This window comes from Apus apus, chromosome 13, assembly GCF_020740795.1.
Source record: "Apus apus isolate bApuApu2 chromosome 13, bApuApu2.pri.cur, whole genome shotgun sequence".
In the NCBI taxonomy this organism is placed as follows: domain Eukaryota; kingdom Metazoa; phylum Chordata; class Aves; order Apodiformes; family Apodidae; genus Apus; species Apus apus.
Window position 1 is genome coordinate 11,126,569 of NC_067294.1, and position 23,809 is coordinate 11,150,377.

The 23,809-nt window shown below is 44.9% G+C and overlaps 2 protein-coding genes across 5 annotated transcripts; both read left to right on the forward strand.

Moving 5' to 3' along the window:
• The first annotated feature begins 311 nt into the window (after nucleotides 1–311).
• Nucleotides 312–11,890, forward strand: LOC127390089 (E3 ubiquitin/ISG15 ligase TRIM25-like). 2 transcript variants are annotated; one of them, XM_051631261.1, is made up of 9 exons: nucleotides 312–1,515; nucleotides 3,034–3,129; nucleotides 3,713–3,946; nucleotides 4,057–4,079; nucleotides 5,233–5,369; nucleotides 5,787–5,817; nucleotides 6,062–6,093; nucleotides 6,818–6,946; nucleotides 10,996–11,890. In XM_051631261.1, the coding sequence occupies exons 1-8, from the start codon at nucleotides 907–909 to the stop codon at nucleotides 6,940–6,942; spliced, it is 1,287 nt and encodes a 428-aa protein (XP_051487221.1). In that variant the 5' UTR covers nucleotides 312–906; the 3' UTR covers nucleotides 6,943–6,946; nucleotides 10,996–11,890. The 2 variants fall into 2 exon arrangements, with proteins under 2 accessions (XP_051487221.1, XP_051487220.1); XM_051631260.1 differs by lacking the exon at nucleotides 10,996–11,890 and having other exon boundaries at nucleotides 313–1,515; nucleotides 6,818–7,782.
• Nucleotides 11,891–12,358: 468 nt separating this feature from the next.
• Nucleotides 12,359–21,902, forward strand: SLC26A2 (solute carrier family 26 member 2). 3 transcript variants are annotated; one of them, XM_051631313.1, is made up of 3 exons: nucleotides 12,359–12,397; nucleotides 17,324–17,974; nucleotides 20,287–21,902. In XM_051631313.1, exons 2-3 carry the CDS (start codon nucleotides 17,336–17,338, stop codon nucleotides 21,790–21,792), a joined length of 2,145 nt encoding a protein of 714 aa, XP_051487273.1. In that variant the 5' UTR covers nucleotides 12,359–12,397; nucleotides 17,324–17,335; the 3' UTR covers nucleotides 21,793–21,902. The 3 variants fall into 3 exon arrangements, with proteins under 3 accessions (XP_051487273.1, XP_051487274.1, XP_051487275.1); XM_051631314.1 differs by lacking the exon at nucleotides 12,359–12,397 and adding an exon at nucleotides 12,481–12,568; XM_051631315.1 differs by lacking the exon at nucleotides 12,359–12,397 and adding an exon at nucleotides 13,095–13,262.
• Nucleotides 21,903–23,809: the final 1,907 nt, after the last annotated feature.

The window sequence follows — 23,809 nt, forward strand, 5'->3', positions numbered from 1 at the left end:
TCTGGTGCCTTCTGACACAGCCAGGGTGTTTGCGCCAAGGGGTCCTGGCCAGAGCTCTCTACCCCAGCAGGGACAGCGAGGCACCTTGAGGGACACTACAGCTTTGCATATGCTAGAAGAAATCCTTGTTCAGTCTTGGAAGAAAGTGGCTGTGTGCTGTCTTTTGCATTTTATAGACCAAAATGATAGGGAAAACCATGTGGGTGGAGTTGGGTCTCCCAAACGCACCTGCAGGGGCTGCTGGTCTGCCTGGCCTTGGGTGCTGGGGGCACAAAGTGCGGTAAGCAAGGCTGGTGACAGGGTACAGGGGTATTCCTGTCCTGGAGTGCCTTTCTGGGAGCCCTCACCAGCCCCCACTCCCTTCTCAGCCGGCTGCAGGTAGGAGACCTGCCTCAGGAAGTCCCAGTCAGACTTTCCCCTGGGTTCTCACTGTTGTTCCTTTAGCGGAGCAGCTGTAGTTGTTGTGGAGAAGAATCAGACAAAGCAGCGGGAATTCCTGGGAATTACCCCTGCCAGGCCTGTACTCTTCTCATGCAGGGTTTCTCTTTCCTGTGGCTGTCCCTGCCATGGGATGGAGGATTTTTCCAGGAGGGCAGAGGGCTGCAGGAGGCTTGTGCAACTCGTTCTCTCCCTTGCTCCCACCAGCACGCTGGGGCTCACACCTGGGGTGATGCTTCCTGAGACCACACAGTGACTGAGGGCAAACATCTCGAAGCAGCTGCCATGGCTGACATGAGCTGTTTGTGGGTGGAGCCCAGCACAGGGAGTGGATCTCTGCAGGCCGGCCACAGGGCAGGAAGGAAGTACTTGCAGCCTCTGGGCTGTGTGTCCAACCAGGGCACAGTGCCAAGGACGTCCTTTTAGTTTCGATTCTCGCAGACTGGCTAGCGCCCCGTTTCTGCACTCATGGCAAAAGCTAAGGAAGAATATGGAGGGGGTGCTAGCCTGGAGGAGGAGCTGACCTGTCCCATCTGCCTGGGCATTTACAGCAACCCTGTGTCCCTGAGCTGTGGTCACAGCTTCTGCAAGAAGTGCATCCAGGAGGCACTCGGTGTCCAGCAGCAATCCAAGATCCCTTACTCCTGCCCGCTGTGCAAGCTGTATCTGGGGCCTGTCCTGGAGCTGCAGAAGAATTTTCAGCTTTGTAGCATTGTGGAGGCATTTCAGGCCACGACTTCCAAAGAACAACAGGGCAAGGGCTCTGCAGAGGAGAAGAAGGACGTGGTTCTCTGTGACTTCTGCCTGGATTTGCCCCAGCCAGCAGTGAAAACCTGCCTGATATGTGATGCGTCTTTGTGCCAGGGCCATCTGGACAAACACAACACCAAAGCTTCCCATGTCCTGGTGGAGGTGGGTGCAGGTGTAGCCGAGGAGAGAAGATGCCTGGAGCATGGCAGGCTGCTGGAGTGCTACTGCCAGGACGAGGAGCAGTACATCTGTACGCTCTGTTCCATCACGGGATGTCACAGGGGCCACAGCATCATCACCCTGAAGGAGGCACATGACAAACAGCTGGTAAGGGGCTCTCCTCTCCCCACAGTCCCTCTGGGATTTGTTCCAAACTCTTACATGGAGGAAGGGGGGAAGCCACAGGAGGTGGAGTAAGGCTTTACTGGGGAACAACAGGGCTGGGAACGAGAGATAGGCAGGCAGGAGCCCCAGGGATTTCCTGTGCACCCCAGCGGGGACTGGTGTATTCTGCTGGAAGTTGCTTTTCATTTCCTTCTTTGTATTGCCAAAGCAGCCTGGCAGGCTGAGCAGAGGGAGGAGAGCAGAGCAAAGTGTTTCTTGCAGTTGTGTTGATGTGGATGTGTGTGTGGGAGAGCGAGGCAGAGGCCGGCGCAGGGCACGGCTGTCCCTCGCCGCTGGAGCAACGTGCCCGTCCTGTGCTGCCGCAGGCAACTGCGAACTGCCGCTGACAAGTGTGTTCCTGGCCGGGATTAAGACACATTCCTGCAAGGATTAAGAAATCTCCTCCTCCACAGGAGGAGGTGGGACCCCACCACTGCTGAACTCTGGGTTGGGAGACACGTTTTCCCACTCAAGGCTCTTCCTTCTGCCCTAGGTTTTGCCAAGCCAGCATCCCTGCGGGCACTGAGACACGGGGCCTCCATGTCCCTGCCTTTGAGTCCTGCTGCTGTCCTTGCAATGCTCCAGAATCAGCTGAGAATAAGGGATAAAATGCATCTGCTGTGCTCAGTCATTGCCTTGCATTTGAAATTTCTGGGCTCAATTTAGAGCCCGAGCAGGAGCCCAGTGTGTGGGCAGGAAGGGCCTGGCTCGCTCTGGACCTCAGGACAGGTCACAGCCTCCTGGGGAGTTAGCAGTAAGCATCCTTTGCAGTGTAGATGTATCACAAATCGACTTTCTCCCCAAAGTTACATATGAAAAATTCAGGGCTGCCAAACAGAAGTGGGCTGTGTAGTTGCCATTTCCTTCATCCCTGAAGATGGTAAAGGAACAACACTGCTTTGTCTGTGGTGCAGGGTAAACTGAGATCTCAGCTGCATATTCCTCTTGACATATTTTTTTAAACTCCCCAGGACAGGCAAGGAAATCAGGAATGCAGCTCTTCAGGAGGAATTATAAAAGGGTTTTGGTGCAAGGAACTTTGGTCAAACTTGATAATTTGTCTTTTAATTTTTAAAAAGTTAAAAGTTTTCAGCTGTGACAACTATCTCATGGAAAACTTAAGCTTTTTGGCATAATCTTTATTAAAGAAACAGGAATCTGGCTGCTGTGTCTGCCATGGTCATTCATGGGTGCTCAAGGTGTGAAAACACTACTGGAGGCAGGAGCACAGGTATAAAAATTAAACATTGACTTGAAAGATCTCAAGATCATACTAGTTTTCCCATTATGGCCTATCTTTATGAGGAGGCAAGCGAACACAGTTTATGACAGGATTCACTGGTGAAAGTGGGCAGAAGGCACCCATGTCACTTTACCAGCTCCACAAGCTGCCAGTCTGGTTTAAAGCTGCCCGTGCTGCTGCCCTGCTGTGAAGTTCAGTGCTGTCTTTCCTTCTGCTAGGATAAACTCTCAGACACCGTGACGTGGCTGCAGGAATGTAAAGGCGCTTTAGCTACTGCCCTACAAGAGCTTCAGGAAAGTGAGATTCAGCTCAAGGTTGGTACCCAGATCATCACTAATTCAGAATATCTGTCCTCCACAAATTCCCTGTAGTAAGTGATGGCAATTATACTGATAAAAGCAGATTAACAGACAGATGTAGTCCAAAAACATTGCTTTAAGAAACAGCCAGAAGCCAGGCTTTCTCACAGCACAGCTCCATAAGAGTAATCAGCTGGGAGGCTCCACTATTTATTGTGGTTGCATAAACTAGGTTGCAGGACTGGCACACCACAGATTATGGTTATATACATTATATATATTATTATGTATTTTTAAAGTTTTCCATCTGTTAAATGAAAGAAAAAAAATTACATTCTACAAGTGGGATTTTCAGTGTGTACCAATACAGTTCTCACATTGCTAGCTGGATATCATCTGATACAGTATCTACTATATCAGGATTAATTTTTGTAACCTTCTGTTTTATCAGATATCTAAGCAAATTCTTATAGTCCATATCCTTCCTAAAGCCAATGCACAGGATAGACACAACCCTAATTAAGAAATATTCATTAAACACTAAGCTGAAGTTTTGAGTTCCTGAGCCAGTGCACCATTTTATTATCTGTTCATTTAGACCAATACTAAAAGAGTGACTTCTCAGCTGCAAAAGCTGTTTGAAAAGATGAAGACGGAGATAATTCAGAAAGAAAAGAAGATCCTGAGTGACATCCAATCCAATGAGGAAAAACAACTGGCAGATGTTGCCAAAGCAAGGAAGGAAATGGAACAGAGGAGAGATGAGGCTATGCAGCATCTTCAGGCTTTGCAGAAGATGAGAGAGCAACCAGATAGTTTCCTCTTCCTCAAAGCAAGTAGCAGTATTCCACTTTTCTTCATGAATATGTCTATTTCTCAGCCAGCTGCCCTTTCTTGAAATCACACTAATTTTTTTTTTTTTTTTGGTAATCCTATTTGTAGGAATTTAAACTGGCCAAGGACAGGTATGTTTCACCTGAAAACACTTGTTTTTTTCTTTGAAAAAATATGATATTGAATGCTGGGATGAAACCCCACTGCCTGTCCCAGCACACTATGCTGGGAATCTGCTCCCTTTTCCAGCTGAGCCAGAGGGCACCACGTCCACACAATTATAATGAGGAGGGAGAGGTACCTGCCTGCCATGCCAGTGGTTCCTTCAGGTTTGGCAGCTACATGGTTGGTGGATTCTGATGAAAACCACTGTCTTTTATTACCAGAAAAAATATTTTTGTCAGAGATGAAGCCTATAGGGTTCAGTTTACAGCAACACTCTCGTGGATGCATATTAGTGACACTCCTGCATGTAAGTCCCAGTGAACAGCCTTTGGCTGCAGAGGTAACTGGCTCACTTCCCACCAGTTTTTTGCTTCTTTTTGTGGACAAGCTTAAATAGCTAGACAGATTTATTATCCCTCCTCTTGCAAGTGATAAATTTAATTTATAACTTATCACTTCCTAATTGTCACTTGGGTGCCAGCTGTTATTCAATGGTGCAAAACCAGGCCAACAGTAAGTTACAGATCCACAAGAGATTTTGCTGCAGCACTAAACTCTCCAGCCACTTGAAGGGCTAGCTCAAACATCTAGTTGGATTGTAAAATGTCATCTCTATAACTTGAACAAGTTAAAGCTGAGTTTGAACTTGGATTGTATGGATAACTTTGAGTCACCATGCGTCTAGGGGCTGTGCTGGCAGCAGCACAATCCATTGAAGCTGTACTGCAAGTCAAAATCTAGCCTGTGGGATCAAAGTAATTTTCCAGAAGCCTGGACACCATTTAATATGTTTGGCATTTTCTTTCTATCACCATGGTGGCTGTGCTAGAATAGTAGGAGCCTGCCTGCAGCAGGTCAAAGCACTATTCTCACAAGGGTGTTAGCAAAACCCTGTCTCATTTGCAGCATATGAAAGTTCCTGTCCTGGTTTGGTAAGCAAAAGGCATCGCCAAAGAAATAACAGTATCTAACAATCACAACCTTATCAGAGAGCTGTTCACCTGACACTTCATATGGCCAAAGCACCCTCCTCTTTGTAGAGTCCTTCCAAACAAAGGAGTTGGTTAACTTTCTAATGCTAAAGTGTTTTCCTTGGTGAAATGACCGGCTGTGCCCTAGGATTGCGAGTCAGGATTTCAGTATCCGTGGGAAGGACGTGCTGGTAGTGCAGCTGGATCAGACCAGGATCAACCACTTCCTGTGCCTGACCAGTGACGTCACAAGTGGCCTGGACTTGCTGCTGCAAAAGCTGCAGAGTGAGTGACCCACCCCAACCCTCTGCCCCCCAGCACTGTGGGCACGGGGCTCAGCGGGGCTGCTGGGCACCCAGCGCTGGCTCCTTCACAGGGGCCTGTGTGTGGCCTCCAGGGGCTGATGGGGCTGGGCTCCTGTGGGTGTTGAGAAGGGAGGGCGAAGGGGGCAGAAAGACTGTTCCTGGGTATAACAAGGAAGAGGTCTGCTCCTAACCAGCAGAAGGCCAGCTTCTCCACTGGCTGATGTGGTTTCTTGCTCCCACCCACTTAACTCCCAAGTCTGCTTTCAAGAAATGTCCTCTTCATTTGTCCACCTCCATCCCCACTTATCTCTGACCATGAGATGCAGGGGCACAGTACCAAGTCCTAAACTTGAATGCATTGCCACCTTTGTGTAACATCCTTTTTCATCTTTCTTAGGTGAACTCACCAACCAAATTAAATGGAACAGGTAAATCCTTTTCTATAGTTACAAAATGTTCCCCTCAATTTTCTCCATCAGTTGTTCATTTGAGGACCACGTGTCATGTGCTCCTCTGCTTCGGTCTCAAGGAGAGCCAGGCAGTCTTAGAAGTCTGTCCTTCATCTCAAAAGAAGGGGGTCAGGTCTATTGACGTCTCTTATTTCCTTATTAACAAGATGTGATTTGATTTGTGCTTTACAAGGCACTAACATTCAACACCATTTCTTTCCAGTGGGGCTTCAGATACCGGTACCTCTTCAAACTGTAAGTATTCAAAAATACAAGTTGTTCTTCAGGACTCTGGCCTGGGACTATGAGTCTTACAGAGAAAATCTCTCCCCTAAAATCGTGAATGGCATTTTGTTGCCTGCATCTCCTCTCCTTGCCAGAGGTGAGACTAGCAGGAGTGCAGCCTCAGGGCATGGTTCTTAAAATCAATGGTGGGCACACACCTCTGGGAACTCACCAGAGAAATAACTTCTCTTCAGCCTGAGGGAGGGACTGAGTTTGCATCAGTGCTCAGTAAAAGTCTGAGCCTACTCTAGGAAAGACCATGGAGGGGTTGCCACCAGCTGAGCAGGAGCAAATCCAGTGCCTGAAAGGATTCCCAGACAAATCCAAATGCTGGAAGAGATATTAAATCTGTATAAAGTATTTCTACAGGTAGCACTAGTCCAATGCACAAACCAGCTTCTGTGGGGTACAGTGATGCATTTTTATATAAGCTTTTTTGAAGAAAACCGATTTAAATCAGCATAGATGTCTGTTTATTTGTCTTGTGAGCTCAGTCTTCTATAGACATAATAATGTCTATGTTCTGTACAGAACCAGACAGTTCCTTAAAAGAGGAGGAAGAAGAAATATTTTTTCTGAGGCAATACAAAGCTCTACTTGGAAGCAACTTGTCAAATATGACAATAGTGTAGCAATCAGATATTGTTTTTATATTACAGTAAGTGAAGGTTTTCCATCTTGTGTATTCCTACAGCACAAAACCTACCAAAAGGATCAGTGCACTTCGACCAGTCGTTTTCGTTTGGAAGGGGTGGACGAGATATTCCTTCAAGTCCCTTCTTTCCTTCAAGTCCCTTCTCTCCTTCGAGTCCCTTCTAACCTGGTATTCCATGATTCTAAGATTCTATAATGTGACCAAAATGCATGGTCCATGTATGCCTAGAAGTAAGAGAGAGAGAGAGAGAGAGAGAGAGAAAGAGAGAGACAAAAAAAAGTCAGAACTGAGATGGAAAGAAAAAGTTAAATAGTGTCCAAAATGTCCTCTAATAATGGGGACCTGCTAAGTTTCTTGAGCTCCCCTGCATACCTGCTATTAAGAGCAATTCTGTACCATATGCAAATTTAGGAAAGAAGTGCTAAGAATCAACACAAACATAAGAAAAATTTTACCTGCTGCTTGCTTCCAAACTGTGAACTACGTCATTTCATGGTACTAGTGATACTTATGTACTATTACTTGTGGTGACTATGTTGTCCATTATGTAGTTGGGTAACCAAATAAATGGCTATAGGTACAGATAAACAAAGCTGTCTGATTTCATGTCATCATCAGGAATTAATTGTTGAGAGCATTTTTAGTGGTTGGCTGAAGTACAAAGCTGTTCAAGACCATGCCACAGATTGGGATTATCACATGTAACACAGGTGATCTTTGTAGCAAAGAATTAACATTGTATGGAATCAGTTTAGTCAGCCTCTGGGCCACATTTGAACACTTCTCCTAGAGAGTATTCAAAGAGCCATGCAAAATACCACGGTCAGCAGCATATGAAGATGCTTTACTGGCCACATCTCCACGTGTACAGATACTCTTTCTTATCAAGCACACGCTGTGCTTTCCAGATGTAGCCATTAGTGCACACATCAGCTTCACAGAGGGGTTTTGTGGACACTGCTGGGCAGATAGGCTTACTCTTTGTTGGTGCAGGCTGCTCTGTGCCTAGCTGTAGTTCAGATGCAACACACAGATTCACAGCCTGGGTGTTGCTTCTCCAAATCCTAAAAATATTCTACTGCAAACCAGGGTTGCTAACATAAACATTTTTAAGAAATAAAGGCTATAGTTCTGGGTGCTTCTGTACAAATTATGATTCCTGGCTACAACTCTATTCTGTCACTTGTGATAATTGGCATATACCTAATTGCAGAGTTTTAAACCAGTAAATTCAGCAAAATCCATCTCAGACTGAGAGTAACATTTCCTTTCATGGTTTAAATGGGCTCGCCAAGCTGTAATGGATCCACAGCCCTTGATGCACTCATCAGTTGTCAGCATAACCAAAAGTGCATGGCCAGATTTTGGGAGCTCAGCAGTAGTTCAAGGTGACTGCAAATATTCTCTACTGCTCAAAGCCAGTGAGATGTGAAGGACAGCTGCTCTCAGCCACTCAGATGAGGCAAAAGAAATGAGCCTGTCCTTTGGCACTTTTATTACCTGGGCTTCCCTGGCTGCCAACTAGTTACTGCTTTCAGCCGGGGTGAAGAAGCCATGACCAGCTAACGCAGTTGGGTGCTGCTGCTGCAGCCAGCAAGTTCCTGCACTGCTGCACATGACTGCAGAGGGTGAGTTTAGCGTTTCCACAGTGAAATCTGTGTTACTGACACATACTCCTGTGCCTCCAGCCACAGGTAGCCATGGGAGAACAGAGCACAGCTCTGCCCCTTGCCAGCAGAGGGAAAGGGCTCTGCAGGGTGCTGAGCAAGTCCTGCCCTGCCCTCACCAGCACGTTTCTGGATGTGTGGCTACTCCCTGGCCTGCAAGCAGTGCTCAGTTTTTTTAGCACCATTTCTGACAGTCTTGGGGAAGCCATGATGGCATTTTCTTTCGTCAGGAAGGATGAGGTACTGACTTCCCCATTCCTCCGTGCCAGCCATCAGCTTCCTGAATGCCTGAGCCTCTGCCAGAAATGCATGTGACCTGTTTAGAGAAGGGTCCTCCCAGAAACCTTCACCACAGGTGACCATCCAGTTCTCGTGAACAGAATCACATTCCCAAGAGGTTTTCAGAAGGGCTGGGAGCAGCTGAGAAGGGAATATGTCTGAACAGGCTGGGAAAAGGGTGTTTGGGCTTTAAGGAAGAGCTCTGCAGCCCTCACTAGACAGTTGTACCACTGCCTTTGGAGTATCAATCCCTGATAGTACAGTATGGTTCTGAGATTGAAGTACTTTGCATAACTAACACTCAGGACCTGTGGGACTTACAGACCAAACCAAAGTCGGTAATTGTGTGGATGGAACTTGCCTAGCATGTAATTTGGAGGGAAAAGTGCATGTAGTTCTTCACTCTGGGCTTATCAAACTCAAATTTGGGGCTGACGTAAGCACTCGCCAAAATGGAGCAAAAGAAGATAACTCTATTGTAGACAAAATTAATGTGATCCAGGAGGTAAGGGCTTTCTAATTGCTGCTATATGGAAAAAGCAAATTATTTCATTTCAAGTAGATTGGAAAAAAACCACATTTTTTAATACTGCTGCAAGTTCACAAAGCTTTTGGATGAAAATCAGTACCTAGGAGGGTAGGTTTCCTGAGTTAGATCCTAAAATGGTGGTGCAGTTCATTTCCCCCACACTTTTGCCTGCTGTAGTGCTGGCAAAGATAGACTGTTCTGAATTTGAAACTTGTCATCTTTTTAATACTCCATGCATTGGCCTTGAGGAAGCAGAGAGGTGGAAGACTAGATGAAAGCAATGTAAGAGAACACACTAGAGTCCAGCAATTATTTAACTAAGCCTTCTAATCCACAACGACACTCTGAAAAGTTTAATACCTAATTAGTTTTTGACTCTAGGAGATAATATTGGACCATGGCATAAACTGAAAGTGTAGCAATTCTTCACAGCTATTTGTACAGAACATTTTATTGATAGCAATATAATCCTGTGACACCTAGTCCTGAGGTATGGACAGAGATTATTTCTTTTATATATATATATTTATGGCTTTAAGTATTTTGATTACCTGAGGACTCTGATCCATTGCATCTTTCATTTATTGTGCTCTCTTCCCTCCACCCACTTTGTTTTTACTTGGTATTTGTCTCATCCTTGGTGGAAACCTCTAGAGGGGAGCAGAGTGAAGTAGTTGATTTTATGTGTTTGGTGGGGTTTTTTTGTTTGTTCTTTTTTTTTCTTTCTTTTTTTCTTTTGCCAAGCATTGCATGATGTGTCTGAATTTATAATCAAGTGCATACATAAAATTTCAAAACCTAGGACAGGCCTCTTTGTTACTTAGTCTGATGGGTTTTCTAAGTAAGTCAGACATGCTAAACCTCTGTCTGATACCAGGGCTTTCTAAGGTTAGACACCAAAATCCATGGGCTTTGATTTTGCATGCTGGAAACTGGAGGAAGTTCTTCAGGAAGGTTGTCCTAAGGTCCCTGATTGCTGCCCCCAGAGGCTCAAGTTCAAGAAGCTCAACGTTACTTTGGTTGTGTCTCCACTTCCTATTAACATTTACCTGTGTGACCAGACAAGCTGCCCACATGGAGATCAGAGGATGCCTTTATCTGCTGACTGATAAAGCAGAGCTAGAAGCCTGGAGAGAAGAACCAGGGAGAGCCACTGCAGAGAGGTTTTATTGGTGAGGCAGAGAGGGATGGTAAGACTGTCCTGTGCAACCTGTAGAGCTCTTTGCTGGGGGACCAGGGGACTGAACAAGAGCTGCTGGGCAAGAGGCAAAGCAAAAGGGCTTCCTTGGCAGCCACATGCTGGGCTGCCTAGGAGGGTGTGCCCAGTGGAACAGAACGGAGTGTTTTTCAAGATTATTTTGTAGTTCGAGAAACTGCTCTCTGTAGATTTGATGTTTTAAAGATGATGGGACAATCTGGATAACCAGAGGCAGTGAGTGGGATGGGCAGATGGCACATGCTAGTGTTTGTGTGTCAGCAAACCCCAGCTTATTGCTCCTTGGCAGGAGATGCTGGAGCATGAGGAGCCCAGAGGCACATTTCTTCAAGGCCACAGGTTTCCTTAGCACAGAAATACATTAGCAATAAAACTTTATATACCTCGAGAAGAGTAAAGCAGGTGGAAGTTAAATGATTTCCTTAAATATTTAATTGCATTTCCCACTACACACACACTTTTTAGAAAATCTGTGTAGGGTGAAAAGAAAAAAAACAACAACCCAATACACATTCTTTATCCACAGTGAAAGAAGATTTTGTTTCCCTGTTTCTTCCATGAAGACATGAGGTACTTGATGTTCCAATTGTTCCACAGCCAAAGCCTCTAGAAGAGCAATGAAAATGCTGTAATGACTGTTACTTAGTTCTGAGGTTTCTTATTAGGTTTCTGCAGAATGTCCACACAAAACACTCCTCTTAATGCTTTTGTCATAGACATCGCTCCTCACAAGGATTCACTCTGGTATTCTTGGAGTCACCATACACTTCAAACTAAATTAAAACTCCTGTGGAAGTCCCTAAGAGGAATGTGAAGTCAGATCCACTGGTGTTTCGACTGTGGGTAGCCAGGGGAGAGGGAAGGAGCTCTTTTAACTTTTTTTGCAACTTGCCTGTTCAGCTTACCATGACATCTACTTAAACCCTCGTGGAGAGGGTAAACATCGACTGTTGGAAATACTCTGCATTTCTACAGCAAGATCTATAGCATTTGCCTAACACCAAAAGACACGAGCACGGATTCTGCAGGCTCAAAGTGGCCTCCCTTTCTCTGACCATATATTGATGGGCTTTTTGGCCACCTGAGGTTCCACCTGAAATGTAAATATTAGGCAATGCTTGATTGCAGGGAATGTCTGCTTTTCTGTGCAAATGCCAAAGTAAAGACCGACAAGGCTGGGTACAGCCCCTCCGCCCCTGAACCTCCAGTCCAGAGATAAAAACAGAGTACTGAACAAAAACCTGGGATTTTTCAGTACTGACACTATCAAAGATCCTCTCTCCTTCCCATTTGGAAGCACCTCCCAGGCAGATCTAGACAGCAGAGCAAACGATACGGAGGGTTTTTAAAAGGCTGCTTTTTAATCAATACTGCTGGTCCTGCAATGTATCAATAAAGTATCAATAGTGGCGGCACCCCAAAGCAAAAATGAGCCTATTTTCTCTGACAGAAGTTGCTGCGGTTTCCTTATCTGTGAAAGGTTTAAGGTCTCTTTACCTGAAGTTACCAACACACAACTGATCTTTCACAGCTTCAGAGCGCGCGTGTCGATCACAACAGGAACGTGGATTCTCCCCTGGAGCTGTTTTCACTTCGGGGGGGGGGGGTTGTTTTTCCGGGGTAAGGAGCAGCGGCGGCGGGGCACGCTCCCCGCCAGCTTTTGTTTTGTTTTGTTTTGTTTTGTTTTGTTTTGTTTTGTTTTCAGGCTGCTCGTCATTCAGATCACGCGTGGAATTAATGAGAAAGTCAAAACTGACGCCTCAGGAGTTGAAAAGCGCCTTGCTCCCCGCGGGCTGCGGGGCGGGGAGGCGGGAAGAGGCGGGAGGAGGCGGCGAGGGGCCGGGCCGGGCCCCGGGAGCCGCCGCTGCCGGTCGGTGGGTCAGTGCGTCCCGTCCGGCCCAGGTTTGCCCGGAGCCGGCGGCCCCGCGGTGAGGGGGCGGCTGAGCGGCGGGGAAGGCCGGCGGGGGCAGCGGGAGGGCCGGGGAGCGGGACGGGCGAGGGGCCGCGGGGTCTGGCTTCGGGCCCGGCTCCCCGGGGGGCGGCTGCCGCACGAGTGGGTCTCACGACGTTCTCTCGCAGGAAGAGGAGGGAAATAGAAGGTGAACGCCGTGGGGCGGGAGGAGGGTGTCTGCCCGCGGCGGGGCTGGCTGGGAATGCAGGGGTGCCGAGATGGAGAGGGTGGAACTTGAGCGTTTGTGTTCGAAGCCTTGTAACTTCCCTGACACCAGCCTGGAAACCCAGCCGTGCTGGGCTTCCCGAGCCAGACACAGCTCTCGGCAAAGCCCCGCCGCTTCTGAAATACAAAACCTGCGCGGGATTACTTCTTGCTGTATGTGCTTCCAGATATATATATATATATAAATTTATTTTTTTTTTTTTTTAATGACGATTTTCTTTTTAAGCACTCCTTTCCGCAGTGCAAACCCCTGCCTGTGCCTTTCTGCTCAGGGCCGGGGGGTCTCTTCCACCCCCCTCTGCCCCGCACACGCGGGTCCCCTCCCCGGGACTGGCAGCGTGGCGTGGGCTGGCAGCCCTGCCCGAGGAAATGCCTGTGGGGCAGCACTTCCTCCGCCCCAACACAGCTGTTGAGCGTTGCACCTTCGCCAGCTAACGGTAAGGACGGGAGGAGGCTCCTCCTGTGGGAACGCCGTGCTCAAAGAACCTCTCAGGGACAAACCCCGGGTGGGATGGAGGCCGCTGGAGCAGCGTGTGAGGCTCAGACCGGCTATCTTCCCCGGGAATCTGCTTCAGACAGGGCAGTGTAACCGTCACGCTGGAGCTGCTTTCTCCGAGGTGAGACAGCTTTCCTGGAAGGGCTGGCTGGAGCGGGGCTGCCGGATCCCATGGGAGCTTCCCCAAAGGGGCTGGGGGCTGCAGCAGGTCAGTGGGCAGCTTCAGTGCTGCTGCAGCTCGGGAGAACTGACATTTGAAGGAAGAGGAGATCGAATAATTCACGCGAGCAAGGTTTTATTGGCTGGATTTACAGGTTTTCCCACTTGAGTTGATGACTGGTGGTTATTGTGCTGACAGGCAGGTCGTTCCGTTCCCAAATGTGTTGGTAAACGTGTGATGGTTCAGATTTCAATATTCATACAATCTATGTCTTTCATTGGAGTGAATGTTTGTAGTTTGTTTTGCTGGAGGATGTTAAGGGTTTTGTCAAAAAAGTGAGTTTTCTTCCAAGGTACATGCAGTGCTGTTCCAGTGCCTATCTCAGCATTATTGTGGCAGCGCTGAATTTCCTTGTTGTTCCACAATAGTTAAGAGATTATTTGGAAAAGGCTGTTGTCCAACAAGAGTAAGGAGAAAGATTTAGTTATAAAAACATTGTGACGTGCTTTCATTTTATACTCTTAAGGTGAGATTTTTCCAAGGACCCAGAAGTAGTAGGCCCCAATTCCAGTTCAGTTCTTGTGGAAGCTGGATTTCCGATTCACGTGCTTCTCCTTTACATCTCTCAAAAAAATGTTCATATATCTTCAGATTGTGTGTTTCTGCATGAGTATTCAATTGCATACAACTTATCATGTGTAGCACGTGGGTACATGGGAGTGGGTGGTGATGACCCATGCACATGAAATTCAGAAAAAATAATCTAGAAAACTGAGATAGATGTGGTCAAAAGAGTACTTTGGTTTAGTTTCTCCTCTTAAGTGTAGTTTAAGAGCAGTATCTACTCTTAAATATTTCCTCTACTCGTGTCTTAAGTTTAAGCTTGTAATAGATTATTTCAGCAGGCGAGTGAGCTTCACAATCCATTATTCTCTTACTGTCAAGGTGACACTGGTCTGCTCCAGAGAAATGAAGTTTGAGCCAGCGAGTCCCTGTGCTGCAGGTAGTCTTTCCTCAAAGACAGACACTAGGCAGATGCTCGTTCACCTCTGCCATGTCACGGGATCAGTAATGAAGGCCTGTATGGGTCCAGAAATAGTCTGTAAAAGTAATCAGATGTCAAGAATGCAGTCTCCTTATCTTTATTTTATTGCAGTCACCTGATAACAGACAGATACTGGAAATTTCCTCAGTTCTGTGTTGTAGTCTTTATGTCTTAAGCAAAGCTTTGTGGCAATCAGACACCCCCTGAAGATCTTACTCAGGCGAAAAAGAGCTAATAAAAGTGAATTCTAGGCATACAAATTAGTTGTGCATAAATAGGAGCTTTCAAAATAAAGACCACAGTAGCTCCTTTCCCAAGTTAGTATGCAGAATATCCTTCAGCATACTGAACCAAAGGGTGGTGGTGTCTTTTTTTTTTTTTTTTAAATCATAGTCCAGTTTTACTAGGTAAGCTTAGGGCTAAACGGTTACAAAAATAACACAGAGCAGCCCTTTCAGGGAGAAAAGGGTGAAATGGGTGTTGGAAATGGTGTCATTTCCTAGTGTCCTGACATGGACTGCGTGAAGAAAGGCTCTTTTCATGCCACCTAGAGAAAGCTGCCCAGCAGGTCAACACAAAGATCCAGTATATGCTCAGAGTTTAGTAGCCAGCATTTTTTTTGCATAGAACATTCCTCTACTGTCTAGACACAACCAAAAAAACCCAGGTATCTGCTGTGCAGATGCTTTACAGCACTGCATGGAACTGAAGTGAACTATCTGGGTTTTGTGTTGAAGTTCTCTGGCATGTTAAGAGAAACTCCCAAGTTTGAGTGACCTGTCTACAAGACATGGATGAGGGAGAGGGGAACAAGAAGGATTTTCTTTACAAAAGTTGTTATTAAAATATCAGAAAACAAATTTGAATGGTTTGCTACACATCTGAAGTTGCCTGGAGTTAAATTTTTCCTCAGCTTTTACAGCTGAACTTTGAGTGAAAAGCTTTTTGGTTTGTAATTTGTAAAATGAACAAAAATGCTTGAGCAAATACAACTACAGACTGTGTGGTATTTGCTTTTTTTGGGGTGAGTGCTATAAATAATCCCTGAGAGGACTTTGCAAAACTGTATGGGTGGGTAAGATTAGATACCTGGAAGGTAGGGATGGGTTCTCCAGGCATGATCACTGTGTGATCTTGAGTATGTCACTTCTCACAGTGCATGTTTCCTTATTGTAAAGATCCCAATTCTACATATGGCTCTTTTCTGAGCTATAATTGTTCTAAACCACATCCAAGATACTGAACTGGAAGGCATTAGCCGAGGGAATTTTGTCATTAGGTATGTGATACAGTAGTTCTGTATGGCCAGAAGGCTGAAAGATAAAAATTTTGAATAGTCAAGAAGGCAAAACTGAATCTGTCTTCTCTTTCCTTCTATTGAACTTGTATAGCAAGAGCGAATATGGAGACAAATACATTTGGAAATTTACCACTAAAAATGTCTGTGTTGGAGCTCTAGGTGGACTCATCTTTGCATCTATTAGTCTCAGTGCTCTGAGCTAGCAGACTGCTGGAGGCAAGGCTGTGTGTGAGCTGTTACACAGGGCTGGTATGTGGCACTTTAGATACCTCTGTATGACAGCATCAAACCTGGAACGGAGCAGTGGAAATCATACTCTCCAGCCAGCTAGACTGAGGTCTAAGAGAGGCATTTCCTCTCTGCAGCTCTAGGATCAGTGCCTTGCACTGGGCTGACTGCAGGAGAAGTAGGTACTTTAAGCACCCCAACTCCACTCATTTTCCCCTGTCACACTGTGTGTGATGGTACATACTGAGGACTCACACTGAAGTGATAGTAGCAGTGAATGTTTAAAGCTACTTGGTGAAACGCTGATTAAGTGAATGAATTTTGAGACGGTCTCTGCAGTGGCATCCTCAGCAGTGCTTGTTCAGGTACTGATTCGGTTGTTCATTCAATTGTAAGTGTTGCATAGAATGTTAGTTCGGTGGGTTTTTGCACTGCACAGAGAAGATGTAATTAGCACACAAGGGGTATGTTGTTATTAGCCCTTCAGGACTGCAAGGTAGTGTTTGAAAGAGAAGCCTGGGAGTTAAGACTTCCCAGTGTTCTGCTGCTGTCTCTGGCCTTGACTCCATCCACTGTAGCACCAGGCAAATGGGTTTCTGACTGAAATTTACCAGGTTCAGCATGCTAGTAGTAGCAGGTATTGTGGCTGAAAGAGTTTTCTGGAGAGTTCTGAATATTTTCTGGAAACTGGGAGTGCTTTATGAACGTTGGCAATCACTGTTGGAATGGTCAAGTTCCATTAGGGCTTGTCTCGTTAAGACTTTGCTCTTTCACATTCAGGCAATATGTTTCCAGTATTAAATGTGCTTTGATATAATCACCTTGTTTCACTGTTTTTAGGCAGCTTTTATTAGAGCACATGTTGTGCCTGTTAATATGTGTGTATTGTTTTGGTCAGATATCATTTACTTGAAAACCAGCTTTTTAAAAGCATGTAGAGCATTCTTTGCAGTCTGTCATTGGTGGAAATAAAGCCACTGTCTAAAGGTTGCATCTTCTTTGGTAACAAATCTTGATAATATCTGGCAGGTGTAATCAGTGCATTAAAAAAGACAGGTAATTAGATTTAGACCAAGCTGTGCAATACTACACTTGTAGTTGAGTTTAGGCAACTGAATTGACGTGCCTGTTGGACTCAGTAAACCCTGTTTCTATCTTTGCATGGTGGAACAGGCTGCAGATAGTGATTTTATCAAGGAAGCCTCCCAGAGAGGCTGTGCTGCTGCATTGTTTTCTGTTTCACAACATTGTCAGCAGCAGATTTATTCTAGAGGATATCAGCTTCCCTCCTAGGTAACAGGGGTGTAATGGGAAGGCTCTTTTCAAGTTTGCATGGAAATTGCTTGCTTTGTGCTGAACTAAGACTTTCAGCCCCTGCTTTTCATAAATACTGTATTCGCGTAGCACATGCATTTATGTTTTAATGCAAACGGTCCTTTATGTTTTTAGGGAGTCCTTAAGATGGCAGCAATGGTGGAATTAAACAACATCCATTCAGTGACTGAAATTCCAGGAGATGATGATAAATACAGTTTCCATCACAGAATGTTCTTGGAACCCCAAGAGAAGAAGAGGAGCATGAAGGCTCTGGTGGTTAAGCAAGCAAAGAAAACTTGCAGCTGTACTCCAGCCAAAATTAAAGACTGTGTTTTCAGTTTCTTTCCCGTCTTGCAGTGGCTTCCTAAATACAAACTAAGAGAATGCCTGCTGGGAGACATAATGTCTGGAGTGATTGTGGGGGTCTTACTAGTCCCACAGTCAATCGCCTATTCTCTCTTGGCTGGAGTGGAGCCCATCTATGGCCTCTATACATCCTTTTTTGCTTGCATTATTTATTTCATATTTGGAACTTCCCGCCACATCTCAGTTGGCATCTTTGGTGTGATTTGCCTGATGGTGGGACAGGTGGTGGATCGTGAAGTAGAGCGAGCTGGGTATGACCTGGAGCCAGCTGTGCTCGGTGTCCTGACAGGCACAGCAGTGCAGGTGAACACCACCCTTCCACCTATGAACCAGACATCACAGAACCTGGCCTGTGACAAAAGCTGCTATGCAATTACAGTGGCAGCCACCATGACCTTCATAGCTGGAGTCTATCAGGTAAGAAGTGGACAAACAGGTATTATGTGAAAATAGTTTTAATTCTTCTTTAAGTGATTGGCCACGTGAACAGCCTGCTGGGCTTGCTCTTGTCTTCAATCTGCAGCACAGGGAGTGGACACAGGAAGGGTTGGAGATCTCCAGTTACTGCGGTGCAATAAGCTCCTCTGTGTCCTCTCCCTTTTATTTTTTTTCTTTAATTAGCATTTTGTGCTTATATTGCTACTCTGGGGAGTAGCGTGTAACCACCTGCTGCTCCCATACAATTTGCTTACCACCTTCCTTGCTATGGCCTGAAATTGTTTTTTTTTCTTCTGCCTTATAGCTTAGGCCTCCATTTCATTGGGCCTCAATATGATGTGTCAGCTTATAGCCCCAGACTTCAGTCATCTGCCTTTTCTTTTATCAAAAAATAATCTGGACAGTAAAAGTATCTCCAGCTTCTTTTTATTTGTCACTGTGCTTGTAAAACTTTGCTCTTTGCCCATTCAAAGCCAAAACAATGTCATTGTATGAAAAGGATATTACTGAGATGATGAAATATATTTGAAATAAAACTTCTGATTATTGCTATATTAAAATACATTACTCAGCCAGATTTTACTACTCCATCTCTACTTAATTCCTAGAATTTACTGCTTCTGGAAATTAAAGCACTTTTAAAAAAAATTAAAAAAATAATAATTTAATGTTCTGCATTAACCAGAATGGATTTAATTTTAATGGTACTGCAGAGCTGTGGTATTTCAGTCTGAGTTCACATTCATTTGTTCTTACAGCAGCCTCCAGGGTGATAGCTAATCAAATGTAGAGGAGCAGAAAAGGAAACATACATACCACTGATATGGTAAAACACTGATTTTTAGATTCAACCTGAGACTTTTTCTTGAGCTGCTAGCTAATGTGAAGTCATTTCAGAAACATTCTGGGACTCCTAAGGTACACTGTGTTTTGTGTTTCTTCACTCTAGGATGGATGCAGTATTGGGGTTGTGAATTGCACTTAATGTTGTTTGCAAGTACAAGTACAATTAAGTTTGTTATGTGAAGAAGTCAGATTACTTTATGTTAAGTCCCTCTGAATGTTGGACATATTCTCTTGTGTCTCTACCTGCTAATCAATAAGCCTTGACATACTGAAGGATTTTTTTAACTGGAAGCTCCAACCAAAATGACAAATTCTTTGTATCAGAAACTTTGCAGAAAACGAGCCTGCTCACATCAGTTGCCTACAGCTTAACTAGGCAAGACAGTTATTGCTAATGTTTTACAGTGAGAACACCCTTCCATTCACTTAATTACCGAGGGAGGCTTTTTTTAAGGCTTGGTTCTGAGCTGATGTCCAGTCAGTCCAGGTCCCCAAACATGCCTTCTCTTCAATAATGCTTTGCAGCTCTTACGAGGTTTCTAGCTATGATCCTGGTCTTCTTTGTTTTCCCTTAACTACGTAATATCAAAATACCAAACTCAAAGTTTGATACCTGTATGTTCTGGCCTGCAGTCTTCAGATAACAGTGGGCACATCCCTGTTGGCCAGTGCAGGGGAATTAAAAGGTTTCTAGCAAACTGCTGTGAGAAGGCCCATGCTCCATTAGGTGTGAAGGTTGATGGGGAGAAAGGAACATTTACCAGGTGCAAAGAAGTATGTGTAGAGCAGGTATCCATGAAACCAGTGACTCCCATGAGAGAGCACCAAGGATTTGTCCACTCAACCAGCATTAATAAAAATTAATGACAAGACACTTAAAAAATTAATCTCTGGATAATCCTGCCTCACAAGAGTTTGCAGCTCGTGTACTTTCTGAGTCAGATGAACCAAACTTCATGCAGGGCAAAGGGTGGCTGTTGTGTTATAAGCTGTATTTTCCTTGCAGGTTGTGAGCTCTAGTGTAAGACAAAGACAACAAAGTTTTGGATCCCTGCAAAGTTCGCAGAGCTTTTAAAAACCTTGAGAGAGAAATGGCAAAAGTAACTAGTACTTCAAATCCTTTTTGCCCCAGGCTTTCTATGCCTGCTGGGGTAACTAGAAGTTACAGCTGAACCAATAAGCAATCAATAAATGTAGGCTTGGAGTATGAAGATACCAAAAAAAGCCTCCTCTATGTTAGAAATGCATTTTGTTTAAGTGCAGTGTAGCAGGAGCAGCTGAATGCTTGAGTCTCTTTTTCTCCATGCTCAGGCCATGTCTTGTCCACCAGGGCTGTCACAGTGATTTTTAAAATTTTTTTTATTCAGCCTCCCTTCAGAGCCCCGCAGGGATGATATCTGCAAGATTTGCATTCTAATCTGTTCTGTGTGCTTGATTTCTTCCAGGTGGCCATGGGTTTCTTTCAAGTGGGCTTTGTCTCGGTGTACCTCTCTGATTCATTGCTGAGTGGATTTGTCACAGGTGCCTCCTTCACTGTCCTGACCTCACAAGCCAAGTATCTCCTGGGCTTAGACATTCCACGGAGCAGTGGCATTGGCTCCCTCATAACCACATGGATAAACATCTTCAGAAACATACACAATACTAACGTCTGTGATCTTATCACCAGCTTCTTGTGTTTTCTTGTACTTATCCCAACCAAAGAGCTTAATGACCACTTTAAATCCAGACTCAAGGCTCCAATACCAGTTGAACTAATTGTGGTTGTGGCAGCTACTCTGGCATCTCACTTTGGGAAGCTGAAAGAGACTTATGGCTCCAGCATTGCTGGACACATCCCAACTGGATTTCTGCCACCTCGTCCTCCAGACTGGAACCTGATTCCTAATGTGGCTTTGGATGCTATCCCCATAGCTATTATCGGCTTTGCCATCACCGTCTCCCTCTCAGAGATGTTTGCCAAGAAGCATGGTTACTCTGTGAAGGCCAACCAGGAAATGTATGCCATTGGCTTCTGCAACATCATTCCCTCTTTCTTCCATTGCTTCACAACAAGCGCAGCTCTTGCCAAGACTCTTGTCAAAGAGTCCACAGGCTGTAGGACACAAATGTCTGGCATGGTGACTAGTTTGGTAATCCTGTTAGTCCTCCTTGTGATTGCACCTTTATTTTATTCCCTTCAGAAGTGTGTCCTTGCTGTCATAACCATTGTGAACCTCAGAGGAGCTCTGCGGAAGTTCAAGGACCTGCCAAAAATGTGGCATTTGAGCAGGGTGGACACTGTGATCTGGGTAGTTACTATGGTAGCCTCAGCACTCATCAGTACTGAGATTGGGCTGTTGGTTGGTGTTTGCTTCTCTATGCTCTGCGTCATTTTCCGAACTCAGAGACCAGAGGCACCACTGCTGGGCTGGGTGGCAGAGTCTGAGACGTACGAATCACTGGCTGCTTACAAGAACTTGCAAACCAAGCCAGGAGTGGTGGTGTTCCGTTTTGAGGCACCCCTCTACTACATCAACAAAGAGTGCTTTAAATCCACCCTGTACAAGCAAACTGGGGTCAACCCAGTCTGGGTGAAGGCAGCAAAGGAAAAGGCAGCAAAAAGAATGCTTAAAGAGAAAGAAGTGGATTCTGGTGGCAACCAGAGCAGCATCTCCATGGATTTTGCCTCTGAACCTCTGGGGTTTCACACAATAGTGATTGACTGTTGTGCAGTACAGTTTCTGGACACAGCAGGAATACGCACGGTCAAGGAGGTCTGCAAGGACTACAAGGAGATAGATGTCCAGGTGCTACTTGCCCAGTGCAATCCTTCGGTGAGGAGTTCCCTGATCCGAGGAGAATTCTTCAAAGAGGGGGAGGAACACCTTCTCTTCCACAGCGTGCACCAGGCTGTGGACTTTGCGTTGGGTGCACAGAGGCACAGTGGGAGCAGCGTTTCTAGGAACTAACAGTAGAAAGGCAGCAAGTTGGAAAAAAGCCTGGGAAAAAAATGGCTGTGGGTTTGTACATCTATGCAATGTATATGTACTCTGATAAAAAGAAGCAGAGTGGTTGTTAACACACTGGTGCAGTCTGTTTAATGCTTTTACATTTGCCTACTCGGTATAATGATGCAATAGGTGGTACTGAATGAAGGCATTTCTTAACTTGATTATGGCCAATCTGTGAATCTAAGAGTTTTAATATGGTTGTTCATCTCATTTCTCTTCGCTCTTGAACTTCCCATTTCTCAGTTCCCCTTGAAGAGTTGGTCGTCAGCACTGAACTCCTTCTTGCAACCCTGTCTTCATGGATAGGATGGGATTTGGAAGTAGTCTGGGCCTCCTGTCCAACCAGATAATGCGAGGCAGCTCACTTCTCATCTCTTGTTCTGACATTGCTTTTCCATCTCACCATGCCCTTATATTTTCTGAGGAGTGACTGACAGGGACTGTTAGTCTGGTCCTTACTGTGGAGTGATTGGTTGGTGACTTTGTAACCTCCCTCAATTTGAGACAGATAAATAAAATCCAAACATGCATGAGAAGGTCTTAATGAATAGCTTCTAACCACAGATCACCTCCAGAGACTTTTTCGTTGTCTCCTGAGAACCTAATACAGCCAGACAACAGGGACATGGTGCTCGCATTTGTGCACAGGCCTTTGTGCCATGAAAGTTTGTGTCTTAGCTTGATATTTTTTTAGAATTATTTTTTTATCAGACCATTTAGAAGTCTTATGGTCACTCTTTTGCTTTCCGAATATTTAGGAGCTCTTTAGAATTATGGACATTAGATATGCAAAATCTCTAATTGCTGAGTTTCAACAGAAAACAGTCCCTTACAGCCAGTTTGATATGCCAAGCAGACGGAATCACACGGACCAAGATGAAAAGTGCCAAATAGATTATCTGACATCTGTCCAAATTTGTCCATGTCACACAGACTTCATGTGTGAATGCAGGTTTCATTGACCAGAGACCCTTTACACATGCTCTGTTGTGGACTATATGTAGTGGGGATGGACACAGACCAAGAAATACAACCATTAGAAAAGGAGCCAGATCATTCTTTGCTGAATGTTACTTTTTCTAGCTTAGTGTAGATAAAGCTTTGTACTTTGATTTTAAATTATGGAGAGCAGTGGAGAGTGCCTGTTCTTCATGCTAAAATACAGGCACCAGGTAGGAAGAGATTCTCTTCTCTTACACCAATACAATTATGAAGGTAGAATTGAGAGGTGAACATTTTTTGCTGAGTACCAGCTCTACGTAGCACACAGTACATCCTTGGAAGTTGGTAGTTTCTCCCAGGGGAGTTTACAGTCTGGATTGTCTGCTTTTCACAGCTTTTAAAAGGGAAGAGGTGTTCTGTACAGTTAATATTCTCATCCTTAATAATTCAGAAAACAATCAGGAGTACAAAAAAAAAAAAGGAATACAATGCAATATGAATTATGAGGTGTTTTCTAAGTAGAAATGTATTTTGAGTTTAGGATTGTTTTCTCTTTTTCTTTTTCCTGAGCTAGGACCAGTAGCTATTCCCTTTTTACTATGAAAGCTGAAACATCATGTATCATGTCACTCTAGGAGCTGGGACCTCAAGAGAAGAACTAGATAGCAGAAAGATGAGTTCTAGGATCTGGCAACCTTTATACGTTAACTGAACTTACATTTTTAGGTAATTATAGCAGTGTGTAGAAAAACAGGGAGAGGAAGAGTGTGGCTGTAGCCTGTGTTGAAAAGGAGCACATAAGTTATTACATGTGTTATGTGTTCTAGAATTGGCATTGTAACAAGACTCCAAGTAGCAGGGAAAATGCTAAATTATTCAAAAAACATATTTAGTTTTCTTTCTCAGCCTTAAGGCATGCTTATACAAGGATTTGAATCCCAGATAGCTACTGCTGACTGTTTTTTTCCTCTCTGCAGTAACTTCCTGCATGAACTTTTGTATTCTGGGCTAAGAATCCTTTCTGCAATTTGGA

Coding starts and splice junctions, on each gene's coding strand:
- LOC127390089 (XM_051631261.1), top strand. CDS start 907: ATGGCAAAAGCTAAGGAAGAATATGGAGGGGGTGCTAGCCTGGAGGAG. Junction 3,130..3,712: donor AAAGTGAGATTCAGCTCAAG/GTTGGTACCCAG, acceptor CTGTTCATTTAG/ACCAATACTAAAAGAGTGAC. Junction 3,947..4,056: donor ATAGTTTCCTCTTCCTCAAA/GCAAGTAGCAGT, acceptor TCCTATTTGTAG/GAATTTAAACTGGCCAAGGA.
- SLC26A2 (XM_051631313.1), top strand. CDS start 17,336: ATGGCAGCAATGGTGGAATTAAACAACATCCATTCAGTGACTGAAATT. Junction 17,975..20,286: donor TCATAGCTGGAGTCTATCAG/GTAAGAAGTGGA, acceptor GATTTCTTCCAG/GTGGCCATGGGTTTCTTTCA.